General features: G+C 37.2%; 1 protein-coding gene across 2 annotated transcripts in view; it reads left to right on the top strand.

Moving 5' to 3' along the window:
- Positions 1-13,469, top strand: part of Vav3 (vav guanine nucleotide exchange factor 3) — a 337,639-nt gene that overhangs the window by 289,425 nt on the left and 34,745 nt on the right. For both annotated transcript variants that reach the window (XM_090334297.1, XM_090334298.1), the window contains exon 22: positions 6,689-6,723. In XM_090334297.1, the coding sequence (XP_090190423.1) occupies positions 6,689-6,723 (35 nt within the window). The remainder of the gene's footprint in view (positions 1-6,688; positions 6,724-13,469) is intronic.

Below are 13,469 nucleotides of genomic sequence, written 5' to 3'. Positions count from 1 at the left end.
TTTGCTTGTTTTGGGTCAGGATTGGTACACACACACACACACACACACACACACACACACACACACACACACACAATTACAGCACCTCTCCTCCCCTCCCCCCACCCCAGTCCCTTTGCATTTTTTTGCCCAGGGCTGATGCTCCACTTCCAGCTATAAATTCACATTCATCATTTGTTAGTTCATTGAGATAAAGTCTCACAGATCTTCTTGCTCTAACTGGGTTTAAACTGTGGGTCTCAGATCTCAGCATTTTGTGCAGCTAGGATTACAGTTGTGAGCCACAGGTGTCTGACTCATAAATTGGGTGTGCATGCATTTGCTGGTCTTGGGGCTTGACTTGAGGGTCTACCACTTAAACCACAACTCCAATCTGGCATTTTTTGCTGTTTTATTGGAGTCAGAATCTTGCAGACTTACCTGCGTAGGTTGAGTAGCTAGGATTTCAAGCATGAACCACCAGTCCTAGGTTTATAATTTAATTAGGGTGGGTTTTTTTCCCCACAAAACTTTGTAAGTTACTAAATGCAAAAAAAGGACATTTTGTCACTAATATGATGGATATTATTACTCAGAAAAGCTGTGGAAGCAGGCACTGCTAGCTTATGCCTGCAATCCTAGTTATTTAGGAAGCAGAGATTAAGGATCATGGTTCAAAGCCATCCTGGACACAAAAGTCCCTGAGACTCTTATCTCTACTCGCCAGAAAACCAGAAGTGGCACTGTGGTTCAAGTGGCAGAACGCTAACCTTGATCTGAAGAAATCAGGGACAGTGCCCAGGCCAAAATTCAAGCCCCATGACCAACCAAAACAAACAAACAAACAAAAGCCATGGAAATTCTTCTTAAAATATCTTTTTGTTTTATCTCAGAAGCTTTCATATCTGATATTTTGGAGTTGGACATTCTTTTTACATTACTGGTATGAATATTTGCCACCTTTGATTTCAAAATGTAATGGGTAAAATGATGTATTTTACTTATTCAAGTTTAATTATTTTCAAAATTAAGTATTTTCTTTTCTGTACATTTTGAGATCACAGGGTCCTTTTTTAAAATCTTGGATTATGCCATAGATTTGGAGATCATTGAAATTTGATACTGTTCTTATTTAATTTGATAAGCAAAAGTAGTTGTTTAGCTAGTTATCTGTCACTTGTAAGAATGACATTCATGTTGCTTGTCTATAAAGCAATGAATTTAAATATAGGCAGGCAGCAAAAGGATAATTCTAACATCGTAAAATTTAGACATTTGGGAACCAGTATATATTTTTTATAATTTTTTATTTTGATGTATAGAGGGATTACAGTCATATTCGCCAGATAGAAGGTGCATTAATTCTCACACATTAATATCCCTTCTTATGTTTTTGTCCCCATTTCCCTCCCCTACCCCCTCCTCATTTTTCCCCTCCTATTTCAAATAAACAAGTAAACATCTATATAATATACCAGGTAACAAAGTGGGATACTGTAATATCAAAGTATTAACCAAAGGGCAACACAAGAGAAGAGAGAAAAACATAATACATTAAGAATAACAGTCACTCATAATTAAGCTCTTGTTTCCATGTCCTGGAGGTCCATTAATTTGGCCTCATCCCATATGTATCTAGGGTTTGAGCTATTGCAATCTTCTGCTAAGAGAGTTCTAGATATGTACTAATAATTACAGATGAGGGAAACCATTGAGCCTATGTTCTTTTGGGTCTGGCTTACTTCATTTAATATGATTTTTTCCAAGTCTTTCCATTTCTTTACAAATGGTGTGATGTCCTTTCTGATGGCTGCATAGAATTCCATTGTGTATAAATACCATATCTTGTTGTTCCAGTCATCAACTGAGGGGCATCTGGGTTGGTTCCATATCTTTGCTATGGTAAATAGTGCTGCAGTGAACATCATTGTGCTAATGGCTTTAGTATGTCCTTGTTTCTGGACCAATGGGCAAATGCCCAGTAGTAGAAGGAAGATCTATGTTTAGTCTTTTGAGGAAACGCCATACTGCCTGGAATCAGTATATTGAATCAAGAATACAAGGCATTTCAGGTACTAGTTTCTATCTATTGTCTCTTGAATATGGCATATAGTGATTTGATTTTAGAGAGCCAGGCCCAAAGGAAGAAATTAAGTATTTTCATTGGATGAACAAAACAAAACAACAACCAAGAAACAAAGTACATATACCTGTAGTACATATACCTGTATTACAAATACTATATGAATATAGAGAATTACTGGTGCTAGGTACTAATGAAATCAACTTACAGAAACATACTGAAATACAGGAGAAATATATACAAAATTTTAAGAAGTTATAAAATACAATATTATAGGTAAAAACTACCAACTAAATATATGCTTTTATAATTCAAAAATAATAAACCCCTATTAAAATTATTACTATTCTTAAATGAAATAAAGATTCGTTTGTAAGAAAAGCCAAGTGAAATACAGTTGTAGAAAGGAGATGATTGAGGTAGGAGAAAAACCAGCATCATTTTGTTTACTAGTTATTAAATAGTGTTGTATATTCCATTCAGTGTTCAAAATTATTTTCCTGCATTTGATACGTTCTGTCTCAAAGCTCCTTTAAGTACACAGACAGAAACATAGAACTGGTGAAAACAGAATAGATGTACAAATTGGGCAGATTCATTTCTGTAAAAAAATCCATATGGTGACTAGAAACAAATCCTGGAGTTGGCACCGGGCCATTTGGGCTTTTCTGTATCTCTCAGTGAATGAACTATTTTTTAAAAATCTATAAGAGAGGATATAACTATCTTGGTCTTAGCTCCAGGTTGGGGGTGGGGGATCAGAGGAAGAAGAATAGAAGAGGGAGGAGTGGGTGAGAAGGAAAGGCAACGGGGAGTGTAAGTGGAGAACTTGCCCTAAGAAATCCTAAACATAAAGCTAAAAATCATGAAATAGAGTGTTGGAATTCACATTAGCTCTGTGATCTAAATAATTCTTCAGTAGAAATATAATTGAAGATGAGACCACATTGAAAATGATTTCTCCAATGAAAATATAAATTAAGTCCATAATAGAGCCTCTTTTTCACACAGTCATCAAAGGATTCTTACAGATTAAGTCCAAATGAACATAAATTTATCACTTGGAATCACTAACTCCATGGGGAAGACACCTACCTTAAGGATAACAAAAACCAACTATAAACTTAGATCCATAAATTTGTTAGAGTTATACCACCTTGGTTTGATTGGTTTTGTTTGTTTGTTTTTATTTTGCCAGTCCTGGTCTTGAACTCAGAGTGTAGACATTCTTCCTGAGTTTATGTGCTCAAGTCTAGTGTTCTACCACTTGAACCACACTTCCACTTCTGGCTTTCAAACTTGAAAATATTATATTTACTATGGTTGAGGAAACAAAAAATAGAATAAATATCTAAGATATCCAATTGCCTGAGCATAAAACTCTGAAGACTCGAAGTAATTGGAAATGAAGGCTTTAGTGGGTGCATTATATGACCTATCCACCACAGTAATGGAGGAAAATTTAAAGAACAACAACAACAACAACAACAACGAAGAAGAAGAAATGTCAGAGAGAAATTCAGAGATGAAGAAATGGAAAATGAAAAAAGAATAAAGTGCTAAGATTCACATGCATCTAATAGGAAAAATTAGAAGGCTAGAGATTAGAGGACACAGTACTTAAGTAATGATTGAGACTTTTCTGAATCTATTATAAAACCAAAAACCAATATTAAAAAATCATTATGTACTGTTATTTCTCATCTTACCTTGTTATCTGATATATTGTATATATGTTTATTTGAAATAGGATAGTGAAGGGGGAAAACAAGATGAGGGGAGGGGGAGGGGGAGGGAAATGGGGACAGAAATATGAGAAGGGGTAGTAATGATTGCTAAGAAATGTACCTTCTGTCTGGCGAATATAATGTAACCCTTCTAATAATTACAATAAAAAATCATAGAGTATATGAATTACTAATCTCCAGCTTGATGAGTCTAAGAGAAAACATATGTGCCAGTAAAGGATTGATAATTCAATTCTTAGCTTACCCCAAGTCAGGGAAGCAAGCAGGGTCTTCACTTCTGGAAGCCATGGAGATGTTCTATTTTACCAGTCCTCCTAAAGATAGCAACCATACGCCATGAACAAACTATCAAAACAAACCAAGACAAAAAATAATCTAAACCCACTAGCTAGAAAAAGAGTTGACATTTGGAGGAGGGAGTGCTGTAGAATTTTCTGAGTTTCTGAGCAGTAGTGTTTAGACTGGTTAAAGTTTGGAGAGAAATCTTTCAGCATTTTTTTTTGAAAGACCAAAGAGTATGTAGTTTGAAGTGATCATAGAAGCTAGAAAGGAAGGAAAGACATTTGTACAAAGCAAGAAGCCAAGACAGGGGCAGCCTTAAGTTCTTTGTCTAAATTATAAGTCTCCAGTGAAGACTAAGCAGTTGAGGCCAGGCTAGAACAAATCTGAGAATGCCAGCTCCTTTACCACGAGAAACAACCAGCAATTGGAGATCAACCAGGTTAATAGCTTATTTTAAGAAAAAAAAAGAAACAGAAAACAATCTGTAGGAATAAAAGCTTAAATCATCCCAGATACAATCCAAAATGATTCAGTACACAAAGAAATTGGAATTGAACCATACTCAGAAAAAGAAAAAAAAGCAACAACAATGAAAAGATATCTACTCTGAAATATCTCAAATAACGGAATTAGAGAAACACATTTTAGAAATAATTTATTTACTTTTACTGTCTTTAGCAGTTATACAAATGGGTTTCATCTGAACATGTCAGTTTGTATATAAAGTGTTTTGGTCAATGTCACACTTTCTTCCATTCTCCTCTCCCTTCCATTTATTCTATCCCCATCCGTCTACTTAGAGGAACATATTATGAAGGAAACTATAATTAATCTCAAGACCCAAAGGTGAATACGTTCATAAGGAATATGTAGGAAACCTCAGCAGAAATATAGGAAATATAAAGAAGTACTAAGTGAAGATTCTGGAACAGGAAACTACAATGTCCTACAATAGGAATAGTTATTTTGAAGGTTTTGAGAGACTATGGCTACCAATTTAGAATTCTAACTTACCCAAATAGTGTCATCTCTAACCAGTCAAACAGAGGAAGTTTTACTTCTAGCTGTTCTGTCTCACTTTGTAAGATGTACTTTAGGAAGAATAGATTGTGTCTCATAATGTATGCATAGTCCTAGTAAATTACTGAAAAATAAATGGAGTTAGATTCCCTTCCCTTAATTTCTGGGGAGTGGGGTTTGTGAGCATACCTGACAAGGACTATAATTCAGCTCGTAGGTAACCTTGAGGCCACTTTTGAGTAGTGGGAATGTAACACACTCCACCGTCAGACAGTCAGTCTGTGCTGGGTCTGTTAACAAGGCAGCCTGTGAATAAAATGTGACCACTCTTGCTTCTATGAATCAGAATCACCAGCATTACAATTATTTAAAAAATTGTTCATGGTAGAAGTTAAACCATGTTATGTGAAGGCAGAAAGTGATGTTAGAGAAATATAGTAACCACACATTCAAAGATGAGAGGGTACCAGGAAAAATTTATCTGTGGTTTTAAATAGGAGACATCTAATAAGCCATAGGCTCAGTGTTCATGAAGCGAAGTGGAGAAGTGGAGAATTGGACAGTGAGAATGAATAGGAAGGACCCCCATCTCAGTTGTGGGGATCACAGAGGAGAAGGCAGTTCTTCCCACATCAGATATACCCACTGAAAAGAGAAATGGCTCCCATAGGATGTTTCAGAATGCAACAGTCTGCTTTCTAGTAGCCATAAAATAATTCAAATCTCCAGCCTTTCCAAACCAAGGAGTCTACAACTAGAAAGTATTTTTTTGCCTCTCTCCCTTCTTGTCTTTCCCTCCTTCCTTTTTATTTGAGCTAGGAAGACCGTGAAATACCATATAGGTATACCAATAATACAGATGATTCATGCAATTTACTAATTATAAGACAGACTCTGTATTCTGTCTTTGTTCAGGAGCTTATAAATGGTCATTTCTTGTACAGCATGCATTTGATTTTATAAATATTAGTATACCTTCTTTGGCTTTGCTCATTTTCTCAGCAGCTACAAGATGTTTTCTTTATTAACATAAAAATGCAACATTTTTTTTCTCCTGTGTAAAGCTCTATAGGAAAAAAGTGGGGTAATGGATTTGTTTTCCTATGGTTTTTTTTGTCTTGAATAAATGGTTTTTGGCATATTTTTAAAAGCAGGCTTTGTAGGGTATTACAAAATAGTATCTATATTCAATTTATAATGTTTATTTTGCATGTTTTCTTAGTGTCTTGGGAAAGAGAATCATATTTTCATTTCAGTTTTCTTTGATAGTATTAAATTGTCTTGATAGTAAATATCGAAAATCTCTGGTTCATATTTTCTAGCTCATCCACCTCCCCCCCACTGGAAGTCAAGCAGCAGTAAAATGAATGAAAGAATGAATTAAAGAAAAATGAATTATTTTCTATTTATCTGACATATACTATGATTCATGCTGTATAAAATTGCCAGTGGATACTTCCAAGACTGTGCTACTTAGGAGTTTTATAAAGCTGAGTCAGCCGAACAGAATTAATGATTGATTTCTAAAAGCTTCCCTTAAGTAAACTTAATCTATTTTTGCCTCTTTATATTCTAGGTGCCTAAACCAGTAGATTATTCTTGCCAACCCTGGTAAGTATTAAAAATGTTTATGTAGCTAAGTTGAAATACCATACCCTTCGCTGGAGGATGCCTTAAATGTAGAGGTTGTAAACCACGTTCCATTTCCATTCATCCTAGCTAATAGTGTTTGCCTGTGTAACAAAGCACCATAATAAATTCATGTATCGTTGACATGTCCATATCTTTTTCAGAGTAGTATGTGTGGATGTATGGATGCATGAGAGCACAGATTTCTGGATGAAAAGGTTTTAACAGCCCAGCCTCAGCAAGAATTAAGATACAGTTTGAATGAGCTCAAAAGTATATTGTAAAATTACAATTTGTAACATAAAATACAAAAGCAGTGAGATATATCCCTATCTGTCCTGAGTCTACATGCGTGTGCCTGGACACTGTCAGTAGAATAAATGCAAAAGAGCTCTTCAACACCATGTGTTTCACTTCCTTTTATTTCTCAACATTTATATAAGGAAAACTATTATTATCATAGATGAAGAAATCTGGGATAATGAAATCTGGAAGTGGTTAGTGCCCGATTCCAAGTTATGTCATCTATCACATTACTAATCAACCTCAAAATACAAAATCTGAGCATATTACCCATTTATATTTGTTTCCCTGGATTGTATTTGACTCCTCTGAAAATGACTGAATCTGTTTACTTCTCCCTGATATTTAAGTATATGTCTACCAAAGAGATATCAGGACACAGATGCAAATGAGATCTCTTGAAGACATGGAGAACTAATATAGGTTGCAAATGTTGGCTGATAGGTTTTAGGTGCAAGGTGCGTGCGTGCGTGCGTGCGTGTGTGTGTGTGTGTATTTGTATTTGTGGTATGTGTCTGTCTGTCTGTCTGATGGTCTGTCTATTTGTCTATTTGCCCTGGGACTTGAAATTAGGGCCTGATCACTGTCCCTGAGCTCTTATGCTCAAGACTAGTGTTCTACCAATTGAGGTACAGCTTTTTGCTGGTTAACTGAAGATAAGATTCTCACCGACTTTCTTGACAGGAGTTGGCTTTGAATCACAATCCTTAAATCTCTGCCTCCTGAGAAGCTAGGATTTCAGTCCTGAGCCACCAATGCCTAGCAGATATTTATTACATTTTTAACTCCAGATAGGAGAATTTCAAGATGTTCATTTCTGTAGCACCTCCAAACCTCAGTCCTGACCAGAATTGAATTTGAAAACAAGAACCAATGGCATGGGCCATCAGGTGGCAGCGGATACCCTCATAAAAGTAGAATAACTCAGTCTTTCTCTTCCTCTATCCATGTTTTGTGGACCCTCTGTGTGCCTTCGGTTTTAACATGTGCCTAGCCAGTATATACAAGTCTACTGAAAATATGAGGAATTGTGATCATAGTGATCATAGAGATAAAAATCAAGATGTCAGACAAAATGAAGAGCCTTGATAAGAAGAATTTATAAAGATACCTCACAGTAGAATCTTAAATTTTCATTTTGTCCCTTTGAGTACCAGGACAGTGATTCAAATTAAGCAGGCAGTTTCATGTGAAATGTCTTCTGCTAGGAAGTGAAATGACCCACTGTAGTAGGAAAAGGAACCTTCAATTTTAGAAATACTGAACTGTTTAGAGAAAATTACACGGAATGGTCATTCTAAAGGCGCAGAGAAGCAGAGTATCACCAATTATTATATTAGGTGTTCATCCCCCCACACACATTTAAAATGTGTTGTTCTCATAAAGTAAAATGTTATTTCATATAGACCATAAAAGAAAACGAAAAATTCAGGTGATTCTCTTCAGTAAGCTATGTTTGGACATGTTATAAGAAATGAGGTATGCAGATTAACATCTCTACATAGACATCATTATGTCCACCTGATGTCTTAGTAGTCAAGTCACTTGCTCTTACCAAGTTTGCATGAGGAAGACACATGGGAAGAGCAGGGCTGGCAGAGGTTAGCGTAGAATGGGGTTAGCCTAAGTTTCCATCTAGCATACTGAAAACAGGGCTTCAATTAAGGAAAACTGAGCCAATTGCCTGTTGCTCGTACCTGAAATCCTAGCTACTAAGGAGGCTGAGAGCTGAGGATAACAATCCAAACCAGTGTTGGCAGAAAAGTCCATGGTACTCTTTTTATTTCCTTTGTTTTTGGTCAGTTATGGGGCTTGAACTCAGGGCCTGCATGTTGTCACTGAATGTTTTATGCTCAAGGCTAGTGCTCTATCACTTTGACCCAGAGTCTACTTCTGGTTTTCTGGGTGGTTAATTGGAGATAAGAGTCTCATGGATTTTCCTGCCCAGGCTGGTTTGGACTATGATCCTCAGATCTGAGTCTCCTAAGTAGCTAGAATTGTAGGTATGAGCCACCAGCATCCAGCACTGTCATACTCTTATCTCCAGTTAACCAAGAAAAAGCTGGAAGTGGGGTCCGGGAGTTTAGCCTACTGGTAGAGTGCTTGCCTAGAATGCGTGAAGACCCGGGTTCAATTCCTCGGTACTACATACATAGAAAAAAGGAAATGGCGCTGTGGCTCAAGTGGTAGAGCTCTGGCCTTGAGACTGCCCAAGGACAGTGCCCAGGCCCTGAGTTCAAGCCCCAGGACTGGCAAAAAGAAAAAGAAAAAAAAAAGCTGGAAGTGGCACTCAGCTCAGGAATAGCACTCAGGCACTGAGTTCAAGCCCCAGGACACACACAAACACACACAGAAAACTACACTGAATGGTGACAATTTCCAGCAGCTTTGTATAGCACATACCCAGTACCATGACACAATAGTCTTTCCTTATATCCAGTCAAGAATTTGAATTTTCCTCAAAAGAAATTCAGAGTAAAACCCAAACAACAACAACAAAACCCTTAAAATCCTAACATCTGGATGTTACCCAGTTAATCATCAAATTTTTTTTTTTTTTGCCAAGTCACCAGGCTCTTGCCCAGTGGGGCCTACATTTGGACACAGGGCCTTCTGCCAATTCTTGGAAGTCTGTTTCTTAAACATAAGCAAATAATAAAGAGTAGCTAGACATTTGAGGAAAGCTTTGAACTATGGAACAAATATGAAAAAGAAGTCAGAAGAAAGTATACAATAGAGTGAACAGAAGAATATTTTTTAAACCTTTTGCTTACATCTTCAAAATGAAGAGGAACCATCACGTTTGTAAGAGGGGAGAAGAATAGGAAGGGTTCTTACGAGTTAATACTGTAGAAAATTTGAAAAACAAAGTTGAGGAAATCTGAAAAGTCAAATAGATAACAAATAATGTTATGAGTGGGATGTCAGTGGCTTTTTCCCATTGTCCTGGTGCCTCTGGAGGCTGAGATCTAAGGATCACAGTGTTAAGCCAGCCCATACAAGAAAGTCTGTGAAACACTTATCTTCAATTACACACACACACACACACACACACACACACACACACACACACTAGAAGTGGAGCTGTGCTTTAACTGGTAGAGTGCTAGCTTTGAACAGCAGCTTGGACAGTGCCTAGGCCTTGAGCTCAAGATCCAGGGCTGACATCAAAATATATAAATGGAGGTATGAAAATTCCATTATTTACCTGGAAAGCACAGTTTTCAACTAGTACAATTTCTAGGAAGAGAAAGCTAAGGAAATCAAGTACCAAAGAATGGGGCTGGAAATGGGGCCTAGTGGTAGAGTGCTTGCCTAGCATGCACAAAGCCCTGGATTCAATTCCTTAGTATCACACACACAGAAAAAGCCAGAATTGGTGCTGTGGCTTAAGTGTAAAGTGCTAGTCTTGAGAAAACCCAAAACAGTGCTCAGGCCCTGAGTTCAAACCCCAGGACTGGCAAAAAAAAAATGTAAGAAAGTGATGGAATAGGTAACAGATGACACTGTTCAAAAAGAAGTGTACTCATTACCTTACTTATGTAACTATAACCCCTCTGTATATCACCTTTACAATAAAATAAAATTTAAAAAAGAATATAAAAATATGTAAGAGATGAAGAACAGGTGTTTTTAGATTGTGGAGATGCAACTGAAAACTCAGGAGACCATAAGAAAAACAATTATCATGAAAATTTCAGTACAAAGAATACAGAGAAAATATAGAGAATATTAATCATTAAAATTTTTAACATGGACAATGCAGACAGTAAAAGTCTTCAAGAAGTCAAAAGTTGAGTCATATCTACTGACTTAAAATTCAGAGTGGGATATTTGAAGAAATGTCCTAATATTTGGGGAAAACAGTAATTTCTCATTTAGAATTCTGTATCCAGGAAAACTATATATTGTCAGGTAAAGTGAAATATTTTAATAAATGTGAGCTTTCAGAGTATTTTACACATTTATAGGAATCCTAGTAAGAAAGGTGTTGCTGCAGTCTTAGTGATCATATAGTTAGACATAGAGAGTAAGGTACTCAAAATAAAGATACAGATAGGGTATCGAATGCTGAAAAATACAATGGTTGAGATTTTATTTGGAGAACTTAGGAAGATACAGGAGGACTCGAGCAAACAAAAACTTATACCATTATTTTTTAAAGGTCAGATGTATTTTTTAATAGCTTCTACTCTAAAACTGGGCTGGATGGTACATGGATTTGTATTTGTAAATGTTTCATAAAGAAGAAAGAGCCACTTACAAAAAGGTGAATAGTACATAGTAATTTTGATCATTGGGCTAATAATGAAGATACTATCATAGGAATAGTGAAAGGAAGGGTACAAGACTCAAGACAGCCCTTCCTTCCTTCCTTCCTTCCTTCCTCCCTCCCTCCCTCCCTCCCTCCCTCCCTTCCTCCCTCCCTTTCTTCCTTCCTTCTTCCCTCCCTCCCCTCTCTCTTTCTTTCTTTCTCTCTCTCTTTCTTCCTTCCTTCCCTTTCTTTCTTTCTTTCTTTTCTTTTTCTTTCCTTTCTTTCTTTCCTTTCTTTCTTTCTTTCTTTCTCTCTTTCCTTCCCTCCTTCCTTCCTTCCTTCCTTCCTTCCTTCCTTCCTTCCTTCCTTCCTTCCTTCCTTCCATCTGTCTTTCTTTCTTGCTCTGACCTTCTTTCTTTTTCTCTCTCTTTCTTTCTCTCTCTCTTTCTCTCCTTTCTTTCTTTCTTTCTTTCTTTCTCTCTCTTTCTCTTTCTCTCTCTCTCTCCTTCCTTCCTTTCTTTCTTCTTTCTTCCTTCTCTTCCTTCCTTCCTTCCTTCCTTCCTTCCTTCCTTCCTTCCTTCTTTCTTTCTTTCTTCCTTTCTTTTTTTCTTCCTTTCTTGCCAGTCCTGGGGCTTGAACTAAAGTCTGAGCTTGTCCCCAAGCCTCTTTGTGCTTCAGGCTAGCACTCTACCATTAACCACCAGAGCCACACCATCACTTCTGGCTTTTTCTGAGTAGTTTATTGGAGACAAGTCTCATGGGCTTTTCTGCCCTAGCTGGCTTCAAACCCTGATCCTCAGATCTCAGCCTCCCGAGTAGCTAGGATTACAGGTGTGAGCCACTAGCTCCCAGCTAAGACAACTTTCTTTAGAGAATGGTGATGAAGATCTCCAAATGTGAGTGATGAGAAGGAACTGAGTTGGTAGAGGGGATGTTTCTTGATGGTAAGTAATACAGTCTGTGAGCACTTCAGAAGGACCTTGCTGAATTCCTCTACTCCAAAGACAATTGGAGATTAGAGACAAAGGAGTGGTAGGGTGGGGCATGTAAAGAGATATGGTTCTAGGGGAAGGGAGAGGGAAATGGGAACAAAAACATGAGAAGGGGTATCAATGTACGAGAAGTAATGCGCCTACTGCCTGGCAAATGAAACTGTAACCCCTCTATACATTACCTCAGCAATAAAACTCAGATCAAAGCTGCTTTTTTTTAAAGCAGATATGGTTGTAGAGTTAGGTATCCTAATAGCCATGGACTATTTTAATTGCTCTTCATTCTCTAAATCCTTCAAAGTAGTATTGGCAACTAAACTCGGGGCTTCACAATTGCTAGGCAGGCAATCTACCATTTGAGCCAATATTCCAGCCCTGTTTTGCTTTTAGTTTAGTTTTTAGATAAAGTCTTGTGCTTTTGCTTGAGCCAGCCTCAGATCATGATCTTCCTATTTCTGCTTCCTCAGTCATTGGATTACAGGCATGAACCTCTCTTCCTGGCTTGTTAATTGAAATCAAGTTCTGCTAACTTTGTGCTTAGGCCCAGTCCTTCTGCCTCTGCCTCCTGAGAAGCTAACTGTTCTGTCAACCCACACTACCCTAAGCAGTGAAATGCTTTTAGCTTCTCTTTTTCATTTCATGGAAGCCTAACATGTCCTCTTTTAACAAATGTTTGCTAACTGCCAGATGTGTGCATTTATAAATATTTAGCCTAGACTAGAGGTGGATGGTTGTAGTGAGTCACATGTGTCTCTACATGAGTAAGATGATATTCTGAAATACAAATTCATGAGTAACTTTGAAAAAGAACAAGTCCAGACAATATTTGTTTTTCAAATCTAAGCTTCTGTTTTCCCCAAATCTCTGATTTCTTTGGCCAGTAAGTTTATAGCTATGTGTAGTTAGACAACATTCAAGAATGATTTCACATATTCAGGCCTTTCATTGATAGTTACTTTACTATGGAACTGGAATGTGCTTAAGATCTATAGAGTCGAGGAAAACTTTGAATTCTGATTTAAAAAATATTTGAAGTAAGATAGGGAAGGGAGGAAAACAAGATGAGGGGCTAGGGTGGGGGCAGGGAAATGGGGAACAAGACACTAGGAAGGATATCAATGTATGTGAAGTAATGCACTGTCTATCTGGTGAATATAATGTAACCCTTTTATTAATTA

This window comes from Megascapheus bottae, chromosome 6 (genome assembly GCF_031878675.1).
Source record: "Megascapheus bottae isolate mThoBot1 chromosome 6, mThoBot2.hap1, whole genome shotgun sequence".
Lineage (NCBI taxonomy): Eukaryota > Metazoa > Chordata > Mammalia > Rodentia > Geomyidae > Megascapheus > Megascapheus bottae.
This window is presented reverse-complemented; position numbering and strand designations above follow the sequence as displayed.